The 26,611-nt window shown below is 36.0% G+C and overlaps 1 protein-coding gene across 3 annotated transcripts in view; it reads right to left on the bottom strand.

The window, feature by feature from the left end:
- NF1 (neurofibromin 1) overlaps window positions 1-26,611 on the bottom strand; it is a 238,244-nt gene that overhangs the window by 18,848 nt on the left and 192,785 nt on the right. For all 3 annotated transcript variants that reach the window (XM_081579690.1, XM_081579691.1, XM_081579692.1), the window contains exons 37-54: window positions 25,367-25,799; window positions 24,431-24,771; window positions 21,901-22,103; window positions 18,249-18,442; window positions 17,065-17,205; window positions 16,632-16,911; window positions 15,933-16,147; window positions 15,685-15,746; window positions 15,417-15,531; window positions 14,578-14,679; window positions 11,606-11,746; window positions 8,835-8,961; window positions 7,119-7,250; window positions 5,486-5,621; window positions 4,180-4,337; window positions 983-1,105; window positions 443-573; window positions 184-284 (exon numbers count right to left, since the gene is read on the bottom strand). In XM_081579690.1, coding sequence (XP_081435816.1) covers window positions 184-284; window positions 443-573; window positions 983-1,105; window positions 4,180-4,337; window positions 5,486-5,621; window positions 7,119-7,250; window positions 8,835-8,961; window positions 11,606-11,746; window positions 14,578-14,679; window positions 15,417-15,531; window positions 15,685-15,746; window positions 15,933-16,147; window positions 16,632-16,911; window positions 17,065-17,205; window positions 18,249-18,442; window positions 21,901-22,103; window positions 24,431-24,771; window positions 25,367-25,799 — 3,135 coding nt within the window. The remainder of the gene's footprint in view (window positions 1-183; window positions 285-442; window positions 574-982; window positions 1,106-4,179; window positions 4,338-5,485; window positions 5,622-7,118; window positions 7,251-8,834; window positions 8,962-11,605; window positions 11,747-14,577; window positions 14,680-15,416; window positions 15,532-15,684; window positions 15,747-15,932; window positions 16,148-16,631; window positions 16,912-17,064; window positions 17,206-18,248; window positions 18,443-21,900; window positions 22,104-24,430; window positions 24,772-25,366; window positions 25,800-26,611) is intronic.

Below are 26,611 nucleotides of genomic sequence, written 5' to 3'. Positions count from 1 at the left end.
ATGTTCGTCCTCATTGACAGGCCAAAACAAATCTTAGGTCTCTAAGCTAAAATCACTATCCACTACCTCATGTTTCCCTCTCTACAATCAGTGAACACTACTGTGTGATACTTTTCCTAAGCTTTTATAAAATATTTGACTTCAAGACAGATACAAAAGTTAAATGCAGGTGGACATACTTACACAACAGGAAAAACTTTGGGGAAAACAACACTGGCTTCTGCTAAGTATTCATAAAGAATTCGCTGATCAAACTCATCTGTGGTGTATTTCACCAGTGTAGCCTGCAAACGAGTAAACAAAAAACATTTTATTTTGTGGCTGAATTGTTATCTGTTTTGGTGAGAAGCTGAATATGAGTTTCCTTTTATGTTTTTAATATTTAAGGGCCTTCTAAGAGTAGATCGGGGGGAAAAAAAACATAAAAAGCAAAAAATATTACCAGAACAGTAAGAAGAAGTGCTTGGATCTTCGGATCAGTAAGTACTTCTTCATCTAAAAGAACATTTGATTCAGAAACTGAAACTTTACGTAAATGTGGGTGCTGCTGTGATGAGGAAATCCTTTGGGTTTCTGTGGTAAGATATGGATTAACACAATCAGCTGTATTAATCGAATACATCACACTATATACTACTTCACCTGCTATATTTTAATGTCACTTCTATAATTCAATAGCTTTTTAATAGACACTTAAAATATCAACATAGACATCATACAAAATTACTGTTCATCTACATATAAAAGTTCTGGCTAGCTGTTTACGATGCTATTTGCAATCCTATGTATGATTACTTTCCACACGTATTTTGGTATATTTGTCATTTTAAGGACTGTACAGTTTATCTTCTGAAAAAGAGCAAATGTTTCTATATTTCATCCTAATGACACTAAGAAATGGCTGGAAAGCAAATATAGCTTTTAATGTACTCTCCTGCCTTACTTTCAATGATCTAGATTAATTATTAACTTTGTTTCTCACCCATTTCATAATCAGTTTCTGCTACTCTCCTCATTTTGGGGGGTGTTGTGATCCCTGATTCCATTTCTTGCCTTTTAGGAGCCTTTGTGTCTGATATCAAGTGATCAAAACTTTTCCTTGTTCCTATAAACAAAAGTTACAGAATATGGAAGTTCATTAACCACAGTGTCTGTGAATAGGAATATACTAAAAAGAAAATGTTTGGGCATAAAGTGTTTGCGTTTTCACTTAGGACCCAAAGCAAGCTCAAACATCCCTGAGGCAGAGTTCCTCTCTTCTCCGTATTTCTTCATCTTCTTAAGGAATTTTGGCTGAACAGCTGTGCTGTTTCAGGACTGGATGTGCCTTATTGGTCCAAATCAAACTGAGATTACATTCACAACACTGGAGGTAAACCAAACTACACCAGCAAGCATAATATTTAATAATAAGTACAGAGATAGGCACTATTTAGTAGCAAAGATCAATTATGTCTGAACCACCTCTTTTCAATTTAAGGCATTCTGCTGGTGCCAAAAATGAGTCATTAATATATGAAGAATTTCCGAATGAAGGCAAAATCAAACTTTGATTTTAGTTCTTCAAGCTCTGAAAAAAGGATCCGCATGTCTGAAAGTACTAAATAATAGATACACTGGGAGATGCTTCAAAAATAGCAAGCGGGACCATTCACTTGGCTTTGAATTTCTCTAATTGTGTTCTCTATCACTGTTGAAAAACTTTCTCTTAAAGTGAAAGTATTGAAATTATGTTATTTGGAACTTACATATTTCTGTTCTTTGTATTATAAGAAATTCTCTTATTTTTCTTGGTGCAGCTCTAAAAATAAACCTGGAATACTTGTGACAGTATTACTTTTTAAAACCCAGAACTGAAGCCACTATAATCACATCTGGACAATTGAACACTTGAGAAATTTAATCTTCTATTAACCTCAAGTTTTACTACTAATAATTATTCACAATAGTCAAAAAATCAAGGTCAAATAATTTAACAGCCCAAAGGATCTAGTCTAACTCTTCATTTTCTGTACTTATAAACTGAGGAAGCCATCACTTAAGAGATTAGCTTGAAGTCACAAGGCTAGACATTCAGTCAGTGACCAGTTAAAATATCAAATATCATCTTTCCTTTTTACTTTACTCTATGCATTCTTCCTGTGAGATCTCCTTTCACTCCCACAGCTTCAGCTCTCTAATGAGCTAATTAATTCTAAATGTGCCACTTGTCCACTTCTTTCTTCCTGATCTCCAGATGTATGTTTTCATTTATCTCTTAGATATACATCCCAAGAATTCTGAAGGTATCCCATACTGGAATGGGTAGCCATTCCCTTCTCCAGGGGATCTTCTGAACCCAGGGTTTGAACCTGGGTCTCTAGCACTGTGGGGGGACTCTTTACCTTCTGAGCCACCAGGGAAGCCCACATATAATATCAACCAACCTGAATTACCTTGTGCTATAAATATATTAGTCTCAATCTCTGCAAATGGAATCACTACCCAGACAGTTTTTGAAGCCAGAAACTTTTGACATCTTTCTCGGCCTTCTCCCGCCCTACCTGGCCCGTATAGTCAGGCCCTAGTAAACTCCAGGAGTTGGTGATGGACAGGGAGGTCTGGCGTGCTGCAGTCCATGGGGTCGCAAAGAATAGGACTGAAGTGAACTAAACTGAAGTCCCAAAGCTGATTCCTTTTCTCCATTCTTTCATTGCTCCTGCCTTAGGGTAGGCCTATGCCATTTTTTGCTTGGACTGCTGTAACAATCTCTTAAATGATTCCCTTGCCAAAAAACTTCCCTTTTTCCATATTGTAGCCAAAAACCTTTCTTAAAAATAAAATTTCGTAATGTCCCTTCCCTATTTAAAGATCCCTGCTGGATACACAATAAGGCTAAATTTCTTAACATGGCACAAAGTCTCCTATAAACTAGTTCCAAGCCTTCTCTAGCTTCATTTCCTACCCTACTGCTTTTCCTGACTTTGCTTTATCCACGCTATTCCCACCTCTCTTGAATGCATACCTTCCTTATCCTGTGTCTACCTGGCAAACAGGTATCAAATCTTCAAGACCCAGTTTAAATGTTACCTCCCCTCTGTAGCTTTTCTTAACTTCCCCCAATCCTCAGTTTTCCCTCATCAAGACATATTTAATGGCACCCAGGGATGCTGTTGCAAATGTATGATTATGTCTTAGCCATCAAACTATGAGCTCCTCCAAGGGCAAAGACTATAGTCTTTTTCATCTAGCTTTTTCATCTAGCACACGGGTTGAATGAATTCAATACTGCATTTTCTCTGAAGTTAGTTTCTTCATTTACAACGTCCTTGGCATGAAAATTGGGAATCACAAAACAGTAAGTAACCAGAAAACTCCTAGAACATTATTTATGGCAAAGTGTAAACAGAAAGAAACTCAAACAAAAGATAACAGTCCTATGTGACTAGTCATAGTGGTTAACATTTACAGTTTCAATTTCTCTCATGGTTTATTGGCAGGTTACTTATTTTACACTTCCTTAGCCAAAGCTGTATAAGAGCACCTTTGTATTCAATCTCTGGTGAGGCGGGATCAGTGGGTTCTCTCATTATTTATTTCAGCTTTTGAAAAGGGAAGGGGTCTCACAGCATTTTAGGTATATTTCTCATGGGCAAATGTTGATATAAAAGAACAGTTTTAATTTTCAAGAATTCTATCTTCTTAGAGTAATTAAAAAAATACAGTAATCAAAAACTCTTACCTTTTTGTTTTTTTAAGAAAAGATGGCAAATAGTATTATTACACTTCATAGCATATTGATGTATTCTGCCCACAGATGATAATTTTGGAAAATATATTGTTAAAGGCCCTGCATCTGAATTCTGTGAGACTCTTCCTTTTCTGTGAGTACCTAATGTCTCTCCTACTCTCATTTACCTGCTGCCTGGCCAAGGCAGAAAAAAACAAGTACAGCCACAATATTTAGTCTAAGAATCCCCCCAAACTGTTTCGAGATCTTATTCTCATTCCTCTGTCTTAACTGATATGGCTTAACTGATCTATCAAACTGTCTTATCATTGGCATTAAAAACTTTGCTGCATCAAAAAGAGAAAATTTTGATAATCTTTAAGAGCCTCAAATAATTTTCCAAGAGTGAAAGTATCTGACCATTTTTAAAAACAACTCTAAAAATTTCTACATAATTTAGATAAACTAACCAAGCAATTTCTTCGTGTTGGCCTGAGAAGGCTGCCCCATATCCAAGCTCATGGATTTCCTGGCTCGGGGACTGGTCTGGCCCGCAGGTGGATAGCTGGCTGCAAGGTACCCTTCAGAAGCTTTGGGAGAGGACCATGGCTGATGCTCCTTCAGTGTCCTGAGAGATTAAAACAATTGAGAATACTCAATAAACATGATGACAAAAACAAGCATTCTTGGCCCTTCTAATTGGCTGTCCTATTTCCCAATGGCAGTGATTAATTATTTTAAAACTGTACTTTTAAGCACTTTGGAGAACAAACTCTTAATTTATCCCCAGGAGGTATCCACTTTCTTGCCATGACATCTTATACATAGCAGGTATTCAACAAATGCTCAACTTAACCACACTGCATTCATTTTTTAATAAGAGAAAATCAAGTGTAAATAGGCAATTGTACCACTGGTTTAAAAACCAAGGGGAATACAGGCAAATTCACTTTTTACTTTCCATAACAAAAAGAGCATTATCTCAAATAAATATAATCATAGGAATGACTAAAGAGTAAGACTACTGAAAACCAAGTATGCCTGGAAAGCTTTTGCATACTTTGTTAACATCTCAGTTGGAAAATGCCAAGGGCTTTTTATTAAAAAGTGGGATGATGATAAATTTAATGATATAAGCTCCACAAATACATGATTATTTTCCTATGTTCAACACTGTACCTAACACTTAAAGGTACCATTAACTGAAAATATAAAAAAATTTCAAATGATGCCAATTTTATGGAATTTCTCTCTGTTTTAGTGAAAAACAAGCTACCCAAAGCCACACATGACAGCGAATATAATTTGATTATCTTATCTAAATCTGCACTATAGCAAAATTTTTAGTAACTTTAGTGTGATATGAGTAAATACATAAATATGTTGGCATGTGTATCTTTTTACAAATCTGTATACCTCAGTTTTCTATCATTAAGCTTGTAATGCTGCTTATATTTCACCTTAGGTTTTCCTAGGCCTTCTCCTACAATCTGATACTTTCAAGATCATCTCTTCATCATTCACCTGACTTGTGCTTAAAAAGAGACAAAGTAATGTTAACTAATTAGCACAATCAGGTAAGAAGAACTTTCTCACTACTAACTCACATAAAATACTGTACATTTATAAAATGAGCTTTGATTTACATTCTTTCTTGATTATCTTTAGTTTCCCTTCTATATTACCTTCTGGATTACTCTGCTGCTTGACTCCATTGGCATGGAAAATCAAAACCTGATGAAAATTACGTAATTATGGGAGGAGAAGCCCACTTACCTATAGCTAGGGTCACCATGATGAATCGGATATGTATCCATAGGAACATTTTCCATTGAAATATCAGTAAGAAGCAGAGACTTTCTATGTTTTAGGCTACAGCGACTTCGAACTTCCTCAGACACTGTAAGTAGAGCTAAAAGAAACAAGAAGGAAGATTTAACAATTTAATAAATCACAAATATGACTTACAATAGGATATACTTCTTACAAGCTCCTAAAGAGAATAACAGCTGTTAAACATGCATGTAAAGAGTCTTGGAGAGTATGAAGTTTAAGGGTATAAACCCTTAGGACAGATTTATCTTAAAGGGTTTACTATCTGTTGTTTTGGAAGGCTGCATGTAAACATTAAACAGAGATTTAAACAGTATCTATATAGTCCAGTGCTTTAATGTATATTTGACCTCAACAAACATAAAAGGTCAGCAGGCCAGGACTATAATGTCCACTTCTTAGGTAAAGAAAAATACTTTGAAATGTTAAATGATTTGCTCAAGGTCAAATGACTCAAAAAAGTTGCTATAAACTGAAGTCTGCTAAACTGAGAATCAGCACTTTCCATCAAATGACTATGTTTATACTCAATATCCTGTAATGACCTATATGGGAAAAGAATCTTAAAAAGAGTGAATATATGTATATGTATGTGATTCACTTTGCTGTACAGCAGAAACTAATACAACACTGTAAATCAACTATACTCCAATTAAAAAAAAAAAGACTATGTTCAAAAACTGTGTTACATGTAAGTGCTAAGTGTTGCTGAGAGGAGAAACACAAACTGGGCAATAGCAAGCGAGGATGGTATAATGGAAGGAGGGGAGGGGGAGACAGTCTAGGTAAAACAAATAGCATCAGGAATGAATATTAAAGAGACATAAAGGCACTTCTAGTAGGTGGCAAGCAGACTAGATTAAAATAGCCCATCCATTTCGAAAGCAAATAAAAAATGAGCCTGCGACATTTAGACAAAGAGGACAGAATCAGGAGGGCCGCTTCAGGGCTCAAGATGCTGCTGCTGCTGCTGCTGCTAAGTCGCTTCAGTCGTGTCCGACTCTGTGCGACCCCATAGATGGCAGCCCACCAGGCTCCTCTGTCCATGGGATTCTCTAGGCAAGAATACTGGAGTGGGTTGCCATTTCCTTCTCCTTCAAGATGCTAGGCTCAGGCATTTAGATTTTATGACAGACAACAGGGAGTTACATAATGTCGTGAACCAAAGATGACAAGAGAACCCATTTCATATACCAATGGAAATTCTTTTATAAGGAAAAATGTTTTGGCAAACTTTCCAAATTTTAACCAATACCACGGGACTGAGTTGTAAACTCTTTACTCTGCCAAGCAATCAGGAGAAGGATTCAAAGGTGTCTGTACCTTTTTTGAGGTCCTTAGATATATATGTGCATGCTAAGTCACTTCAGTCATGTCCTACTCTTTGTGACCTTATGGACTATAGCTCACCAGGTTCCTCTGTCCATGGGATTTCCCAGACAAGAATATTGGAGTGGGTTGTCATGCCTTCCTCCAGGGACCAAACCCCTGTCTCTTACATTTCCTGCACTGGCAGGCAGGTTCTTTACCACTAGCACCACCTGTAAGATTAATTTTGTCTACTTTGTGTTTTTACCTGCCAAGTAAGCCACGCTCTGTGTATTCACCTCAAATTTGTCACAATTTCTATGTTTATTAACCAGAGTTAGTAGTGTATGCAAAATTCTGACTGTTCTTGCGACAATGGCAGGTGAAGGATGCCTGTATCCTAGAAAAAATAAAAACAAACAAGAAGTTAATTCTTTCTTTCAGTAAGCATTTGTTGAATTCTTATTCTGTGCCTAGCAACTGTGCAAAGAAGAGAAGTATATAAGGGGTAACTCCTGCCTTCTGAGATCAGCCACTGGGGAAGGTAAAATATACACATATGTGAACAGTTAATTAATTACATATAGGATTAAGCACCAAAAATGTGCAGAAAAGAATAATGCTCCCTAGAATACTAAGGTACCTCAGGGAGAGGAAAATTAGGAAAGATGCTAAGTGTTTCAGATCTTCTATTCCCTACAACAGCACAAGGATTTTTAAAAAAACCTATTATTGTAGTTTGTCTTAAGATATGCTTTGAAAACATGGTTTTATCACTTAATTTTTTTCTAGTTAAAGGAAAAAGGCTTATGATACTGGGACTATATGCTCTCAAAGGTCAAAGAATTGGGTTGATTAGGGGGTAAGTTTGATCTTTGGACAGCTTTTAATCACTAATGCAACTCCATTAAAAATAGGGGATCTGTACACTGGAAATATTTCATATTCCTTTAGAAATACAGAATAAGCAAGCACTTGATCAGCCTAGTTGCAATTCATCTCTTGGTATCCTGTATTAAGTGTAGTATCTTTTGAGCAATCCCTATTCACTTTAGAGATTAAAACTGTCAACATTTTTTTGCAAAGATTTCATATGGTGGTGAAATAAAATGCATACATTCACACCTGTGTGTGTGTGTGTGTATGTGTGTGTGTGTGTCCCTGGTTAAAAACCTGGGGGAACCTCTATGATCCCTCAAGCCTAACAATCATTTAATTCATACAAAACTGAAGATTCAAGTTCTAGCTTGAGTCTCTAATTTTGGCTAAATCTAAAACCAGCAATTCATGCTAGCTCCTTATCCCAGGCCATACTTTACACTGCTTTTGCTTCTGACTCACCCTATATGCCATTTCTGTTAACTGCAGTTTTGGGCCATGCCTGTACCAGATTAACAAACCAAAGCTAACATTCAGTGAAGTCAGAAGTAGGGAGTAAAGTCAGGTGAGTGAGTGAATGAGCTGACTCTGAGGCATAACTGGAGATCACTGCTGTAAGTAATACGGAAATGTGGAGGTGGGAGAATGGGGACCAGAGGGTGAGGTCCTATGGTATGTAATAACAGGACTGAACAACAGTAAATTAGTAACAAGTTAAGACAATCTCTGGTCAAATCTCAAATTTCTAACATGAGTTACTCAAATAACATTTATTAATTTGTAATCTGTCTTATTTTGATAACCAGAAAGATACTTAAGTATCATTAACTAATAAAACAGCTATTAGAAAGTTCAGTACTTAGAAATTGTGTAACAATCACCTCCTTTGCTTTCTAAAGGAGATTTGGTATTTGATACAGAAATTAGGCTCTATTAAATTAGGCTCTATTAAAATACATACTAAACAAAATATAACTCACTAAGACATATAGTTTGCATTTAAAGTAAGACATATGAGCCAAATTATATCAAGCACTCAATTATTTTAGTTACTTCTGGCTTCTTGATATTATTTCATAAAAATATTTTGACACAAGGCCTCTACCTTTTAAGAGGTGTCCAACCAGTGCGAAGTTAAAGTTAGAGTTGAAATTGAGTCCAACAAAATGATCCATTTGTTTGCAGTGCCATTCCAGAGGGTTCCGGATTGCCATGAACACTTCCTCTGGACTCTATTAAAAATAATCATGAGATAGTTGATGGGGTTCACACAGGAAGGATCACTTAATTGGTTTTTGTTTGCATTCAACAGCTATGACAAGGTAAATAATCCTTTTAGGTTGAGAAAAATTATTTACGGATGACTACAACATACCATAGAACATTTAAGGTACTACAAATAAATTAGTGCAAGACAGTCAAGCATGTAGGGAATAAGGTGATGGAAGATACAACAGCTTTGATTTACAATGCAAAATAAGTGACTGTCAATTGATATCTTGGTGACTTTTAAAAAACTATACTGTTATTTTAAATAAGACCATGCATTGAATTGTAGCTGGAACTTTGTGTACTATGACTGGATATTCAAGAGAATGAAGAGAACTCATATATACTGAGTGCCTGCTGTATACAACAGTGTTAGATACATTATTGTACTGAAACCTTAAATAACAGATATTAGCTCCATTTTACAGATTGATTGATCAGTGAACTAAACAGACAAAAACTACTAGCCCTGGCGAATTTGACATTCTAGTGTGGTAAAACAAGGAACTGAAACTCAAAAATGCTATGTAACTTGACCTCTAAATCAAGGTTTTTAACAGTATTTCCTAAAGTGTGGTTTCAGGAGTATCTCCCTTAAAGTCACTGATGCTGCTTGTTCAAGGGTGGAAAGTACTGGGTTCCATCTCAGAATCATGGGAAGTGGTAAGGCCTAGGAATTTGCATTTTTTAAAAAAGAAGCCCTGTGATTCTCTTATACACAGAGATTTTATTTTAAAGCAAAAACTGAAAGTACTTAGGGTCATGTTCAGGTCTGTCTAGGTTTCTACCTCAAACAAACAAAAACATTAGACTATAAGATAAATGTAGAGAGATATTTAGAGTAGCATTTTCTATAATAAAAAAAAATAACAGACAAATCAAATATTCATTAATGGGCAAATGGTTAAATAAGCTGTGGCTCATGCATTCTATAAAATACTTTGCAGTCATGAGGAAGAATTATACAAACATACACATGAAATTTTGTGTCTGTGCGTGTGTATATATATATATATACTTTAGAAAGATATTCATATTGTTCAAAAGAAAAAAGCAAGGTGCAGATTACATAAATATTAAAGTATTAACTTACTATAAGTTCAATGTATATGTATTTTTTCAGCTTTATTGAGGTATAACTGAAAAAATTGTAAGGTATTTAAAGTGTACAATGTAATGATTTGAATAATGAATGTATATCCTTTCACATATACATTTCCCCCATTAAGTTAATAAACTATCACTTCACATATTTATATCCCATCCCCCTTTTTGGGGGAGAACATTTAAGTTCTCCTCTCTTAGCAAATTTCAATTATAATACAGTGTTATCAACTATAGTCATTAAGTTAAATAATAGATACTCAGACCTTATTCATCTTTCATTCTGGTAACAAGCTTTATTAACTAATTCCTAGTATCCTGAGGCACTGGAGTCAATATTAACTTCTGCTAATGGTCTATTTTGGCAATGAAAATGCCAAGGCAGATATTCCTAGACAAATACTTCACTTACAAATATCCTATATTCACACAAAAGGCCAATAGCTAGCCATCTCTCTGACCACCGCTGTCCCAAGACCACTCCAGAAAAGGGCAATGGGATTAGGAAAGAGAGATTCTAGTTCCAAATCAGATGTACAAACATGAACAAGTTACCTGACTTCTTTGTTCTTTTCTGTCCTATAAAATGGATGATAAAACTTCAGGATAACTTGTACATCTAAAATTCTGTTTCCATATTTCCCAGAGCCCCAGCTGTTCTGGGTCTATACTAAACTACTATTTGGAAGACAAAACAAACAATGTTTAGACCAGGCATCTTCACACATAAAACCATGCTCTGGTCTGTTTCTTTCTTCCCACAAGCTCTGTTAATTTTGCTTTTAGCAAATCTCTTATTATATACATATATCTATCTTAAAATTCCCCTCTTTTCACCTAGACTTTTCTCTTTTTTTCTCCAAAGACAAAACGAATATAATTTCTTACTATTGTATTTCTTTTACTATACTCTGCAAACCAAAATCCAATCTCAATCAAGACTAATAGGTGTTAAGAGGGGTGGTGATGATATTAATATGTTTTAAAGTGGGAGTAAGCAAACAAAAGACTAGCAAAATTAAGCATCCAAAAGTTTCCTTTAGACTCCTCCAAACTCCTTATCTGCTTCTAATTATACCTATTTCTCATTAAGTACCATAATTCAATAAAAGTAAGCTTAATTTTAGATTATTTCTTCACGAAGTGAAGTAGGGGTGGGGAATGCTAAACTTTACCCTTGGGTTATGAAATTACAATTAACGAATGTACAGTGCATAAGACAGCATAGAGCCTAGCAAGGTAGCTATTATTATTACTCAATATTTTTATCCTTATTCTGTTTACCAATATTGGGCAAGTACTGTTTTTTGCTATTTTTATATAAAAAAGTATGCAAAGTTTAAACCATTTTTATGAGCTAGTAAGGAATTATATTCACAACCAGTTGCACAGAAATTCATATTTAAAGATGGATCTCTTCTAATTTTAAAAGATAACAACAAAAAAAAGAAGGAGACGCTCTAACATGCATAATTTAGAAATACCAACCGAAAGCTTGTTTACCTTATCGTTGAATATCCGGAGACTGTCTAAGGTGTGCAGGTTTTGTTCCAGAAGTGCAGTGCCTGCCGAATACAAGTTGACCTCATCGAGCTGCAGCACGGCCACAGCAACCCAAAAGAGGGCTTTGTGCAGAGGGGAGTCCTAGGTAGGGGAGGCGCACTCTAGGTTAGTAAGATACACCACCGTCTCATCAAAACATTGCGGTATACAAGAAATCAAGTGTGTGCGCTCAGTCGTGTCTGACTCTCTGTGACCCCATGGACTGTAGTCCACCAGGCTCCTCTATCCATGTGATCTTCCAGGCAAGAATACTGGAGTGGGCTGCCATTTTCTACTCCAGGGAATTTTCCCGACCCAGGGATCGAACCTGCATCTCCTGCACTGGCAGGCGCTTCTTTACAGCTGAGCCCTTAATGCTGCTGCTGCTGCTGTTAAGTCGCTTCAGTTGTGTCCGACTCTGTGTGACCCCACAGATAGCAACCCACCAGGCTCTGCCATCCCTGGGATTCTCCAGGCAAGAATACTGGAGTGGGTTGCCAGTGCCTTCTCCAGCCCCTTAATAGAATTTATGTAAAAGTTCCTATCTCATTTACACTTTCTGTCCTTAAAAGTTTCTTCAGTTGAGTTACTTTCCTTGCTTACAAATTTGTAACAGATATAACAAGATTTTATTTAACATATTAAACCTAGGCACAATGAAAATATTATGCTTAATATTTTAAGCATGTCTGTATTAATTAGATCAATATTAATACCAGTTACTTAATACTGAATATTTCTTAATTCACGTGAACTTGAAATTCACTTAGGTTAATTTCTCTTGTATTTAGAACTGCTCGATTTGAAAGTGCTTATTTTTCTTTAGGCTGGTTAGGTTAGAGCTCATTTTACAAATTAACCTCAGCAATATTATCCAAAGACAAAGAAACATACTGAGACATACATATATCCAGACAGACACAATGAGAAATATACCTTCCTTTTATAAACTTAGTCATGAATCAGATATGACAATATAAAACAAAATGTAAGTAAGTTGGAATAAGAAAATTTAAAAGGCTTCTTTCCTTTTCCCCCCTCAGTTTCAGCAATTAACAGTCAGTCTAGATAAGTGATCCAGAGAGCTCCGGATCTCAAGGCACAGGGAGCAAAAATCAAGTTCTCCTAGTAGGAGTTATTTCCCTCAGGACAAGAATTCTAAAGAGAGATTTTTTTTCCTTCAAGCTTTCTCTACTGTTTTGAGGATTAAATTGGTTGGGGGTCAGTTAATTTTCTACTGGCATTGGGTAATAAAGTGGTGCAATTAAAGGTTCATAATTTTCATAGATACCCCCCCCTTTTTTTAATGGTTTTGAAAAGTTGATCAGCCAGTGTAACAAGAGTGTTTTGTGTGTAACTCAGACCAACCTAGACTGTCTTTTTGACAAGAGTAGCTAAATCTTCATCTAAGCCTTCTTTAAAGGTGGAGTTAAGCAAAAGGATCATTTTAGTTGTTAGAGAATGATTCAAATGTCAAGCCAGAATATTGCTTAAAACTTTTTTCCCCCAATCTTCCAGAATAGTTTGGATTGATTCATCTGATCTTTGCTTGCACTGTTGAATCTTTGTCCACTTACGGTTTTTGGAGAAAGCTCTGAGATAGGTTTGAGTAATTTCTGAGCTAATTCCTTGTATTTGGTGCAAGCTTCTGGACTATGTGATTCAAAGTCCTTTAAGGGGTATTTTCACCCTGCTTTCTCTAGTCATTCCCTTGTTTTGCTTTCAGAAATTAACAGCTGCATTAGTTGATACAGATCTGAAAACCTGGGCTCTTAGGTCCAGATGGTCAATTAAAATTCCTTAACAAATCCCAATGGATCCTGACTGGGCTTGGGAAATTCCTTAGCTAAAGCCCTAAGTTCTGTTTAGATCCAGGGTATATAGGTAAGCATCGAGGACAATTAATTTCTCCCTGTAATAAGCTTCTCCTTAAGGGAGCTATAATCACTTCTGATTTTTTTTTATCCTCCTTTGCTGGGGAAAGGTGAGAAGCAGGAGGCAGAAGAGCTAGAAGACAAAAAGCATCTGGGCCAGACGCAGTCTATTCAGTTTGACCTTGTGTAGTTAGCAATGCACAGCATCTTTTTCTAACTGTGCACACAAAAATATCAATTTTGGAATATCAAAAGAACCCCAATTTGGCCATTTTAGATTGTTTGTAGAACATATAGCTCAATACCAGGAACATACAGGTCTTTATTTCTCTGTAATCTCTCTCAATCTGGCATATCTTTGTACTCAATTCACAGAATACAACGTTAAGAGTTGGAAGATAATACTATGCCATTACTTAGTCCATTTATTAATGTGGAAACATAATGTCCAGGTGTTATACAGATGACCTGCCTGAGGTCACAAAGCTGAGATGAGCTCAGACCATCCTAAAACAGTGGCTATTATTATCTTATTCCCTTTAAACATTATCTTCACTTAGCACCCAAACTCCTTTAATTATCAGGTGTGCTTTACAGCAGCTTTACATTTCTCCACAATAGTGATCACCAACTAACGTATCATGTATTTTAATTACTTTATTATCTAGCCACTCCTCAACTTTCACATTCATTCCGGGATAAAAGTTCCATGAAGGCAGATAATTTTATTGGCTTTGTTCAGTATTATATCTCTAGCACCTAAAACAGTACTTGGCACATAGCAGATGCTCAGCTGGATGAAAGAATTAAGAATATATATCCATCTTTCCTTTAAGCACTGATCAGACAATACCCAAGCACTTAAGAACGTACCCTCCATGCTTATTCTTCCTCTAATGTAAATACAACAACTGAATTTTAAGGTAAGACGTTCTACTTTAACTATAGCTTTTTCTTTATAATTTCTCTATCCATCTTATTTTCTGAACTCTTTGAAAGAAAATAACATTTAACACCAACACCCAAAATAAATGCACTCATTTTCTACACAGTAATTACCTTATTAAGAAGTGGTTGTAATTTGGTTAGTGCTATTACTGTAGCTTCTATCAGAACTTGACTGTTGTAAGTATCAGGTCCTTTTAAGCAACTCTCAAGAGCCTTTTAGAGAAACAGAATTCTTTATGTTACTTTCATTGAAACAAAACATTTACTCCTAAACTGAATTTCAGAATTATTTCAGGAACAATTCCTTATTTAATAAGTGTGAGAATTATTTCCAATGCTGTGGTGATCTTGGTAGCTAGTAAGCACATTTGGAATCTTTTAAAAAAGTATTTCTATATTATATTCTAATATAGTAACTCAGGCATTATTATAGCAATTACAAATTACATAATTTTATATACGGCTAGTCTTTGTTGTTGTTGTTCAGTCGCTAAGTCGTGTCTGACTCTTTGCGACCCCATGGACTGTAGCCCACCAGGCTTCTCAGTCCATTGGATTTCCCAGATAAGAATACTGGAGTGAGTTGCCATTTCCTTCTCCAGGGGATCTTCTCCATCCGGGATCAAACCCGCCTCTCCTGCGTTGCATGTAGATTCTTTACCACTGAGCCACCTTAGAAAGGTAAGGCTCGTCTTACCATCTAGTTAAATGCTTATAATAAAATATTAAGTACCTTCTGCCAAAAGAAATACTTAATTTTTTTAAGATATATTCTCTAGAGAGGCTTCACTTCAAAGAATTATAATAAATAATCAAAATCCATTTTCAAAGATTCAATAAACAACATACAAGATATTTTATTAAATTCAAATTTAAATGTCCCTTAGAAAAATTCAAGATATACTTTACAACTTGGGAACCACAAATATTTGGGAAGAGAGGGGAAGTACCTTGCTGAGAATACGGATAATCTGCTTTATCTGCCCATGAGATACTCGTTTGCTAATACAGCCAAAGACAACAAGAGCTCTTGGTTGCAGGGATGGGTTATACTGGAATGCAAATCTGCAATTAAAAAATTCAAAGAGCTTATGAAAACCTTTGTGTTTATACATATACATATAAATACATAGAATAATTATTTAAAATATCAATTATGCAGTAATATCTATCTTTTCAACAGTATACATACTTTTGCAACTTAAATTTGGGACATACCTTTGCGCTAGTTCTGTCCATTGGTCCAGCCACTTGCATGTTGGAATATCTCTCATACATGCCTAAAAAAAAGATACTCTGAATATATTTATGTGTATAAATGTTTCTAGAAAGATTCTAAACACATTCTGTGGGAATGTTTTTATTTAAGCATTAGGTACAAAACAGAATAAAACAGTATTTCTTCTATATAGTACCAGTGGATTTTTAAAAATGAGTTTAGCTTCTTATCATTTTGCCTTCTATACCTCCATGATCTCCAACAAAGCCTCTGTGACTGTTTCCAAGGATGTCAAAGCAAAAGTCTCCCTCTCATAGGAGCCAGGAGAGAATGACCTGTCCCGGTAGCTGGAGCGGAAGGCGATGACAGCAGCTGACTTGACTTTGCTAATGCCAAACAGCAGGTAAAATTTGGGTAATGAGAACTCTGTCAAGCTGAGTCTCAAAACTTGCTTGGTCTCTTCTGTAAAAGAGAAAAGGAACAAGTAAAGACTTTAAAGATACAATTTTTAAAAATTTCTGAAGTGTCACATATTTTATTATGAATTTATAAAATTTGAATATCATATCAAATTACCTAACAGTGCTCCCTAGATCAACCCTCTGGATACATTAGCTTCATGCTCATCAATTAACTCCCTATCTACAAATTCGTACTAGGAAAGCAACACTGTCAACCAGTGCTGAGTTTTTAGCTTAGGTGATAACTACTAGAGTTTCCATGAAAAATGTGCATAGAACATCTCAGCTGTGGCTTGAGATGGAATGAAAGTAATTCATTGTTTTTCTTTTTGATTGTATTTCATGTCATTACTATAGATCTAAATAAGCAGCTTGGTGTGAAGGCATTGTAATATTAATAAATAAATAGGTAATCTAGGCTAGTCAGGTGGTGTAAAATGGGGAAAGGACTTGGTAAAAACACACACTGCATTCCTGGAACTTACCACTAAAATGAAGCTGTGAACAAGTACACAGAGAGTGAATGATGTTAATGACCAATCCATGTGTGGAAGCTCTTAAGGAGAGTGGCCCTGTGGCTACTAAGAAAGTAACAACGTGGAAGAGGTAGGGGAGATGAGCTGCCACGTCGAGGGAATTGTTGAAGGACAGCATTAGCATGTATCGAGCCAGAATGGCAATGTCATCCCACATAAGATGTTGCTCTAAAGTAGGAGTTGGAGATAGGCATGTCTTGTCAATTATTTTGCACATCCTTCCAATAACCTGCAAAGAAGCAAAATTTTTTTTAAAAAATGGGAGCTAAAAAGTTTTATCACAAAAAATTTTTTTAAAATGACTTTTATAAAACAAAAAACCTCCTGATAAAAAGACAGATATATCAAACTATAGCCCAGAAGGCAAAGGAGAAGTGATTACCTTGCTTGAAACCAATTTCACATTTCCAGAAGCCAAAGCTACAGCGGTATCTGCCATCACCTCAGCCTTTATTGATCCCAAGCCACCCGTTGCACTGGTTTTGATGAAACTGTCTAGTACAACATCAAGGAGGTCTGTAATCTAGTGGAAGAGGGAAAGATTAATTTATGTTTTAGCCATTCTACCAACTTAATTTTTAACTTAAAAATAATTCAAGGAGCAGTCCAATCAACATGAAAATTCTGTTTTACCTGAGGCCTCCAAAACACTAGGTTTTATTTAGAGACTTGTCAGAAATTTATCATAAAATATCCAGAAAAGGATGAGAACAGTCACTCAATTCCTTCAGAGACTGGTATTCAAAAATTTTAAATCTCTACATATATTATTTTCACTCACTTTTAAAGCACCTCTGTTCTCTAAGAGAATACTGTATCAGCAGTATAAAGTACAATTATTTTAAAATATAAGAAATGACATCAAGTACTGAAATGTTTTGTAGAGCTACAAAACTGGCTCCAAGGTCATTTAAAATAATGTGGAGGACTTGCAGCATTATCTGAATAAGGGTATTGCCTCCTTAAGTGATTAGTTTGAAGAAATGGGAGCATAATTCGTGTCAGATAGAAATTACATTATACTATTTTAATATTGGCATTCTTAAAATAGAACTATAAGTGAGAGCAGGAGGCCCAAATAACATCATTAGCAAACATTTACTGACACCTGTGGTATACAGGATACTGGAATATACTGTAATGTACTGCTTATCAGAAACAATATCAGATTTTCACAGTTAAATTCTACATGCAGCTGTCCCTTGGTGTCCGTGGAGATTAGTTCCAGGACCCCCTGCAGATATCAAAGTCCCTCACTTAAGAGATGGCACAGTACAGTTGGCTCTCAACACCTGTGCGCTCTGCACATCAAGGATTCTGTGGGGCGACTATAATAATGCTATGGAGAAGAGTGCTAGAATAATTAGTTTTTCTCTGGCTCTGAGACACAGACTCCTATAGTTCTGAAGTGGATCAAGGATTAGGTGGGTGTCTGGCATGCTTTTTGAAAAAGGGGACTGTCTTTTCTATAGCTATAGCCCTAGTGCAGTGCTTTGCACAATGTGGGTATCAGATAAATATCTGCACCAAGGAGGTACTAGATAAATATTTGAGCAAACTCAATACCTGCCCAAGGCTCCCCCATATTTTTGCTTGAATAGATGGATACATCTGTTTCTCGTTTATGGTCATTGTTATCAGCTTATCAAGAATTGCAGTAACTCTCTGTCGCTTGGCATCATCGTTGTGCTTACAAAAACGTACTAGATTTGATAGCCATGGAGTCATGTACTCCAAACAAAGGTGTTTCAATTCAATACCTGGGGGAAAAAATTACATTATTAGCACAGATGGTCCATGAAAATGACATCAACAGTTATTTCAAAATAAAAGATTGGGAGGAAAAACGGTAAAAGGTAAAGACCATACCTAGAATCAGGTCTGGAGAAAAGAGACTTGGCAAATGTATTACTGAAGACAGAGATGAAGAAAGAGAACAAGCCTTAAAGAAAGTAATCTCCAAAATCATTAAGCCAATTTTTGAAAAGTTTTATCTTATTTTTCTCCCTTTTAATAGCTTCTCTTCTAGTTAAAACTTTTCTCACTTTTTTCTCATTTAAAAAAAATTAGGGTTATGCTATACACAGAGTATGTTTTTTTTTAATTTATTTTTAATTGGAGGATAACTGCTTTACAACATTGTGTTGGTTTCTGTACACAGTATGTTGAGATTTACTCAACATTAAAAATTTTCCAAGGAAGGACATCTTGTAACTTTTTATTTTGAAGTAACTCCAGACTTACAAAAAGATACAATTAATGCAAAGATTTCTCTATATAACTTCACCAAGAGTACCCAAAGCATTTTTTAATCATGTTTATATATATATGTATATATATATATAGCATAAAACCTGCCATTTTAAAGTGTACAGTTCACAGGAATTAAGTATATTCACACTGCTGTGCATACATCACCACCATCCATTCCAGAACATTTTCATCTTCCCAAATTGAAATTCTGTACCAAAAACATTTTTAATGGCCTCATATTATTTCTTGATATGAATATTACATAGAAGAATAATGTAATTGATTCTTCAGGGTTTACTTTTAGACTGCTTCAGCATTTGGCTATTGTAAGTAATGTTAAGTGAAGCACAAAAGTATGTAAAATAAATCTCTGGCAACAGAGGTGATAACAGTGGTTACTGTGGGTGAGGGAATGGATTGCCTGAGAGGAAATTTCTGGATGCTGTAAAAATTAATCAAATTGTTTATTTAAGATTTTGGCACTTTATTGATAATAAGATACACCTGAATTTTAAAAAACTAAATAAAAAATAATGCTATGATAAACATATGGACATTAATTCCTTAGGATAAACTCTTTAGGAATTATGAGTCCCCAAAGCTGTAAACATCCTTAAGCTTCTCCATATCCATGTCCAAACTACTTTCTAGAAAAGTTGCACCTGTTCACAATTCCAAAGACATCAACACTGAATTTTTTTGTAATCTTTCTTTGCCAACATAGGTCCATATAGTCAAAGCTATGGTTTTTCCAGTAGTCAAGTATGGATGTGAGAGTTGGACCATAAATAAGGCTAAGCACTAAAGAGCTGGTGGTTCTATAACTGTGGTGTTGGAGAAGACTCTTGAGAGTCCCTTGGACTGGAAGGAGATCAAACCAATCAATCCTAAAAGAAATCAGTCCTGAATATTCATTGGAAGGACTGATGCTGAAGGTGAAGCTCCGAGACTTTGGCCACCTGATGTGAAGAACTGACTCATTAAAAAAGTCCCTGATGCTGGGAAAGACTGAAGGCAGGAAGAGAAGGGGATAACAGAGGATGAGATGGTTGGATGGCATCACCAAATTGATGGACACGAGTTTGAGCAGGCTTCGGGAGATGGTGAAGGACAGGGAGACCTGGCGTGCTGCAGTCCATGGGGTTGCAAAGAGTTGGACATGACTGAGTGACTGAACAACAATTCTTTCGGTTTGCATTTCTTCAAATTTGTTAGTGAACTTTCACCATTTCCTTTGTTTCAATCTATTACTTTTTTTGCTTCATAAGTCCTTACTCACCCAGAGAGCAGTTAAATATTATTCCTCTTTCTTAAATGGTTCCAGTTTTTATATTCAATTCTTAAAAATAGTTAGAACTTATTTGGGCATCATCTTGTGGTTTGGGGTTAAGATGAAGACCTAACTTGATTCATTTCTCAGCCTCATTTCTGAAGTGATTTAATCTTCCCCCTATTAGTCTGTGTTACTTCTTTATCAATATGCTTATCTTAAAGTGATCTGATTGCTGATTTTTGAATACTCATTTTAATTACTGTTCAGTTCAGTCACTCAGTTGTGTCCTACTCTTTGCAACCCCATGGACTGCAGCACACCAGGCCTCCCTGTCCATCACCAACCCCTGGAGCTGCTCAAACTCAGGTCCATTGAGTTGGTGATGCCGTTCAATTATCTCATCCTCTGTCCTCCCCTTCTCCTCCCGCCTTCAATCTTTCCCAGCATCATGGTCTTTTCTAATGAGTCAGTTCTTCGCATTAGGTGGCCAAAGTATTGGAGCTTCAGCTTTGGCATCAGTCCGTCCAATGAATATTCAGGACTGATTTCCTTTAGGATTGATTGGTTTGATCTCCTTGCAGTCCAGGGGACTCTCAAGAGTCTTCTCCAACACCACAGTCAAAAGCATGAATTCTTCAGCGTTCAGTTTTCTTGATGGTCCAACTCTCACACATCCATACTTAACTACTGGAAAATCCTTACCTTTGACTATAAGCCCCTCTCAGTTTTTCTTTCCTTTCAATATTTTCTTAGCTATTGTATTTTCAAGTGAAATGCATAGCATAATCATTTAAAGCTCTACCTCATTCTTAATCCTCAACTCTCACAGCTATTTTGAAGGGACTGAATTGAATTATAATAATCTGGTAAGAACTGTTCATCCAGGAACACAATACATGTGTCCATTCACTCAAACCTTTGTTAATATTTTTTTAATAAAGCTTTATACCTGTCTTGTTTTGTCAGTTTTACATGTTTTCTTTTTAGAGTTATAACCCTACATCTCTTGTTGTAAAAATACACAGTGATCTGGTCTTACTGAATTTCCAAAGATTTCAATTAACATAGAAAAGTCAAGAAATGTGTTTGAGTGTATTAAAAAGTTTTATGTATTATGGAGAGAGAAAGGGAAGAGAAGAAAATGTCAGGAAATAAGCTGGGAGAAGAGCACATTTATATTACTACAGGGTCTGAAGATGGATAGACATAAAGAATAGATATTAAATTTACATTTATGAAAGCCAATTCAGGAGTTGACTCTGGACCTTGTATTTTGTGCCACTGCATTCTCCATGAACTATACATAAACAATAAAATCACAGTTCAAAGTCAACCTGAAGTAAAGAGAAAATGACTACTTCCCTAAAATCAAGGAGACAACAAGGATATTTTACACATTTGGAAATAACCTGCTAAGAGAAATACGCTAATCTGAAACACGGTATGAAAAACACTTTGTAAGTGGTGCAGAGACACAGAAGATATCAAAATCTTCCCACTGTGCATCTATTGCCAAAATTTTTGTGGATTTCTCAATGTGATCTACTATGAAGTTTCTTCAGTAAGACAAAAAATAAAAATAAGAAGTTGAAATATACTAAAGATTTCATTGGCAAATTTTCAAATGAAAGGACTGTCTTTGAATCTTCTTAGAATCGTTGTTAGTATTTAAAAAAAAAAATCATTACTTACTAGATTTGCTAAATCCAGAAATACACTCTTCCAAAAATTCTAAGGTGAGGTGTGGCTCATTGGCTGCCAGGGTCTTACTAATAGAGACAATAAAGAGGGTGTTGTTGGCTGGGATACATAAACCTGACGTCTCTAGTAACTGGCCCTCAATTTTTAAATTAAAGGTACAAGTTAAGGCACACAGAAGATTATAGGCAGCTGACCTAGGAGAAAACACAAATTAAGTTGTTTTAAACTTTTTTCTTATAATTTCAAATTTTTCATAACATACAACTTATGATTCTGTTACCAAGCATAGATCAACTATTTTAAAATTTTATGATCAATCAGAGATAAGATTTTGTAATTCTATGGTAAATCCCAAATACCCTGCAATTATATTTTTTTAAAAGAAAATTCTCCATGTAATCAGAAGAGAACTCTGAGGCTCCTAACAACAGTGAATATAAGGGCTTTCTAAAAGACATTCCATTGGGATATAAAATGTAGAATTTTATGGTCTTAAGATCAATCAATATGAAGAAAGTCAGAATAAAGCATACCATATTTTCAGTGAGGCCAAAACTCAAATTGTGGCTTCCCGTCTCACTAGATTCAGTTATAACCAGGAGCACAAGAAATGAGATGGCCCTTATAAAATTAGAATGCTAAAATCTTTCATTAGAATCTACCAAATTTCTTTCTAGGCGTCCTACAATTTATACTACAAACTAGAGGTCAAACAATTTTTTAATATAATTAAGTACCTCCCCCCACGTGCCATTTTTTCCTTAAATGAACTCCTACTATTATACATAAAAGCACTGAATTAAAAAAAATAAAGAACATGCAAACCGTAATATATATCCAGGTTCCATCAGAACCAAAGTCTTCCCTATAAATGTCTAAAAATATACTTAAACAATTTAGGAGACTGCTCAAAAAACTCAATTTTTAGATTTAGATTTTTCTCCCCTATCCAGCAAAACAAATGGTTTGCTCAGTAAATTTCAGGTTTTCCTTACCTTTGAACTTTCATCATGCTAATATATTTACGTAATAACCACACAGGGGAAAGAGCCACTGAAATATAAGTCAGCCTCAAGGCTTTTTGTCTGAACGATAGGCTTCAGCAAAAAGCAGAAGCTGTCAGTTTGGTTTATTCCACAAGAGAAGGATACAGGTTCATTCAAGCTAATAACTGTTAGAAGTCTGCTAGCACTCTTCTATGAGGAATTCTGAACTAGAAATTCAAGACAGACATAGCTCCATTTTCCTAAAATGAAAACATTAATATCATGGTTTCTAAGTTTGTGTATCTTTTATTAACTCCAGGGAATTCTGACTGATGCTATTTTGACAGTGACTTTCACTCTGTTACTTCAACAGCTATAAAGAACTGGGATTCCTCAAACTGGCAGTAGGTGTCACAGGCTCCTCTCAGATAATGAAACGTAAGCATACGTGAAATTCTGTGTGTATTTTCTGGGAATTCATGGACCCCATGAGGACCGTCCAGGTAAAGAAATCTTGCTTTATTTCTTTTCCTCTTAAATTAGGGAGAATTTGGAATTCTAAAAAACCTGGGCTATATTATACCCTAGGGAAGATTTTCCAAAGCCAAGAATTTATATCTGTAAAAACTTGATAGTCCCAAGGTACTTGGGGCAAAAAATTATCTTAACATGAAAAGGAGAGGGGCAGAAGAGGGAAGTGGTGTGGAGACACTGGCAGAGAGGGGAAAAGGTAGCGGGGGGGTGGGGGGGAATTGGGAGGAAATATTTGTTAAGCACAAACTATTTGCTAGATGCTATGCTCTACTACCACACATTTATTAAACTTTTGTAAGTTTACAGGAAGGCAGGGTTACCTTTATTTTTAAAAAGAGGAAACTAGAGCTCGTTTGCAGAACTTCAGTACCTTGACCAAAGTCATACAGATCAGCAGGTCTAGATTTAAACCAGAACTCCTGACGCCATAGGACCTGTCCTTTCCCCATTCATTTAGATACTAAGCCTAACCATATCCAATTATAACTCTGCTCATCTGACACCTGTATTTGTCTTATGCTTTCTTTCAAGAATTTTGTTAAAATTACACAGTCGTGGAAACTATGTAATGTTACTGAATTACTGAACATTAAGCCTTCCTTTTCAAATAATGATAATCTTATTTGACTGTAAGGGAGCTGAATAGTGATGTACTTTTAAATATGGGAAAAATTAGAGAACTCAGAAAAGGAGAAATTTTATTTAGAAGTAGGCTTAAGAAAAGAAAAAACTTTTTTTAAAAAGAAAAACAAACAAAAACACCCCACCAAAATGGCCATGTTATTATGTTTCAGATGAAAGTTGAAAGAACACTGGTTCAACTATTCAGATTTACATAGTCTATGTGTGAACCTGATGACGGCATACTGGTTTACCTACTTAGAATGCTTGCTAATAATATATAGTTTAAGGTCGAGGCTGCCTTAAAAGTTTATTAATTGATCTCATTTTAAAACCAACAAACCTTAAATAAGATTGAAATGAGTTTTTAAAACACCTACCGTAAACTAGGGTCTGAACTGCCTAAATTAAGTAATGCAATATTGAGTAGTGTCCCAGGGACGTCTTTTGGCCGAATCTTGGTGTGCTGGGGAATAGAGTCGGGTTGTGACAGCTCCCAACGTGTCCGGATGTGAATGATAGACTGAACAATGGCATCACACTCCTGGTGCATGAAGGTGAGTGGTGTGCCCTGGTTTGCGATAGTTAAGGTGAACTGATTCTCGTCCACTAGGCAGATCTCTTCAATTTCTGAGGCATAATAGATATCATTTAGAAAGACTGATTGCCCCAGGACTTTTGTTCGCTCTGCTGAGGTCACTTGAACAGCAGTAGAACCAACCTGGAAAATGGTAGCAAGAGGGTAGAGTGGAAAAGGATTAAATTTCATTATGTAGAAATCTGAGAGGTTTCAAAAACCAACCAACCAAACAAAATACCATGTTTGCCATTTAAAGAAGAGTTACCACCATTATATATTCAAACAGGTTCAATAATAATTGTGATAAGTGCTATCAAAAGAGACTGAAAATATCAGAAAAAATTTTTTAGTTTTTAAAAGCTTGAGATCCTATGGATAATTACAAATTTTATCCTGAAGGTTCATGTTCATCCTCTGCTAAAAAGCATGTAATAATCAAAAGAACTCTCAATAGGTAGTTCCCACTCCTCACATATTCCTGCCATTTGACAGATATGCAGCAAACCGCCCACTCCACACTACTCTCCTGCCTCCAATCCAACCCGGAAATTATAGTAAGTGTAACCTCTCCAGCCTTCTGCAGGACCTCCATGAAGATAGAAAGCTTGGTTTTCCTCCATCTGCACTTACTTCACATTTGCTATACAGTACTACAGGGACCCTGGGAAAGCTAGTAGATTGGCTGGTTAGTCAAGCAAGGCAATAAATCACTTACCTAACAGGCAGTGAAACTTACTTTAATAGACACCTTGGTGTCTTTGTGAGCTAGCTTGAGAGCATTGTGGAAAACCTTCAGGTCCTCTTCTAAAGCCAAAGTGGCAGCGGGTAGTTTCTGCTGTTCATGCTCAATGTGCTCAGCCAGTTTCCCAGGACAGTCTATGAAAATGAGTCTTTTGCTGCCTTTGAGGCCAGTCAGCAGCCGCTCATGATACTTGGTATATTCCCTGACCCAGGAGTTACAGTTATAGATATATACTGCAGAGACATTATCATAAGCAAAGCCAGGAAAAACTACAAACCACTTGGAGAGAAAGTCTGTTTTAAAGCGATTGCTAGGCCCAGTATGGGTAAGGTCCACTACAATTTCATATGGCTTTGCATAATATGGCTTTAAAGTCAGCAAGACGTGGTATATCAGCAAATCGCCATTGATTTGACCAGTTTTGAACCTAAGGAAGATAAAAAAAAGGACACAAATCATTAACAGTTCTGAATGAATATACAGATGCTACGAATCTACTTTATTCCTTTATTTTCTGATTAGTTTTCTAGAGAAAACAAGCTATAATATGAAACAATTATACAAAGTCTGGATCCATTTTTTAAATCACTTGTTCTTAAGACAATGAGAAGGCTGAAGTAAAATGGAAGAGACAAATCCCCAGTTCAAAAACTGAGCAACAACAGCAACAACAAACTTATCTACTATAGTCAAGCAAGGAGGAAGGCAATGGACACTGGTTGGTTGCTTCCAGGCCCACCCAAGTTCCCAGGTGAACTATTTGGGTGGGAATGACCCACTTGGAGCCTTTGGAGTAAACTGAACAAATTTAGTCAATTCATTTAATCCACCATGACCAGAGAGAATGGTTCAACAATGATCATGTGACTCAAACCAGGACAGCCAGGGCCAAATAGGCCCAATTCAAAGACTTCAGCTTAAATTGTTGGGAACTGAGATATTTTTCTTCCCTGATGTTTATAATTAAAGGAACATATAGCTCTTAGAGTTGTTAGCTTGCACCTTAAGATATGAATGAAAAGCCTGCCTAAAAACTGAAGAAATGGAGCAGAGAAAGACAAGATAAACTGGGGCCCCAGCCATTTCTTTTGAGTCCTAGATAAAGCCCCTCTCCTGGGATCAAATTTATTCCTGTACTATTCAGTTGTGTGAGCCAATACATTCTATTTTTTGATTAAGTTGTCTATATAATATGTTGTCTACGTTCAAAAGAATGTTCATCAATATGAGTAGTCAAAA

Source organism: Giraffa tippelskirchi, chromosome 3 (genome assembly GCF_054371585.1).
Source record: "Giraffa tippelskirchi isolate mGirTip1 chromosome 3, T2T-mGirTip1v1.2.pri, whole genome shotgun sequence".
Lineage (NCBI taxonomy): Eukaryota > Metazoa > Chordata > Mammalia > Artiodactyla > Giraffidae > Giraffa > Giraffa tippelskirchi.
This window is presented reverse-complemented; position numbering and strand designations above follow the sequence as displayed.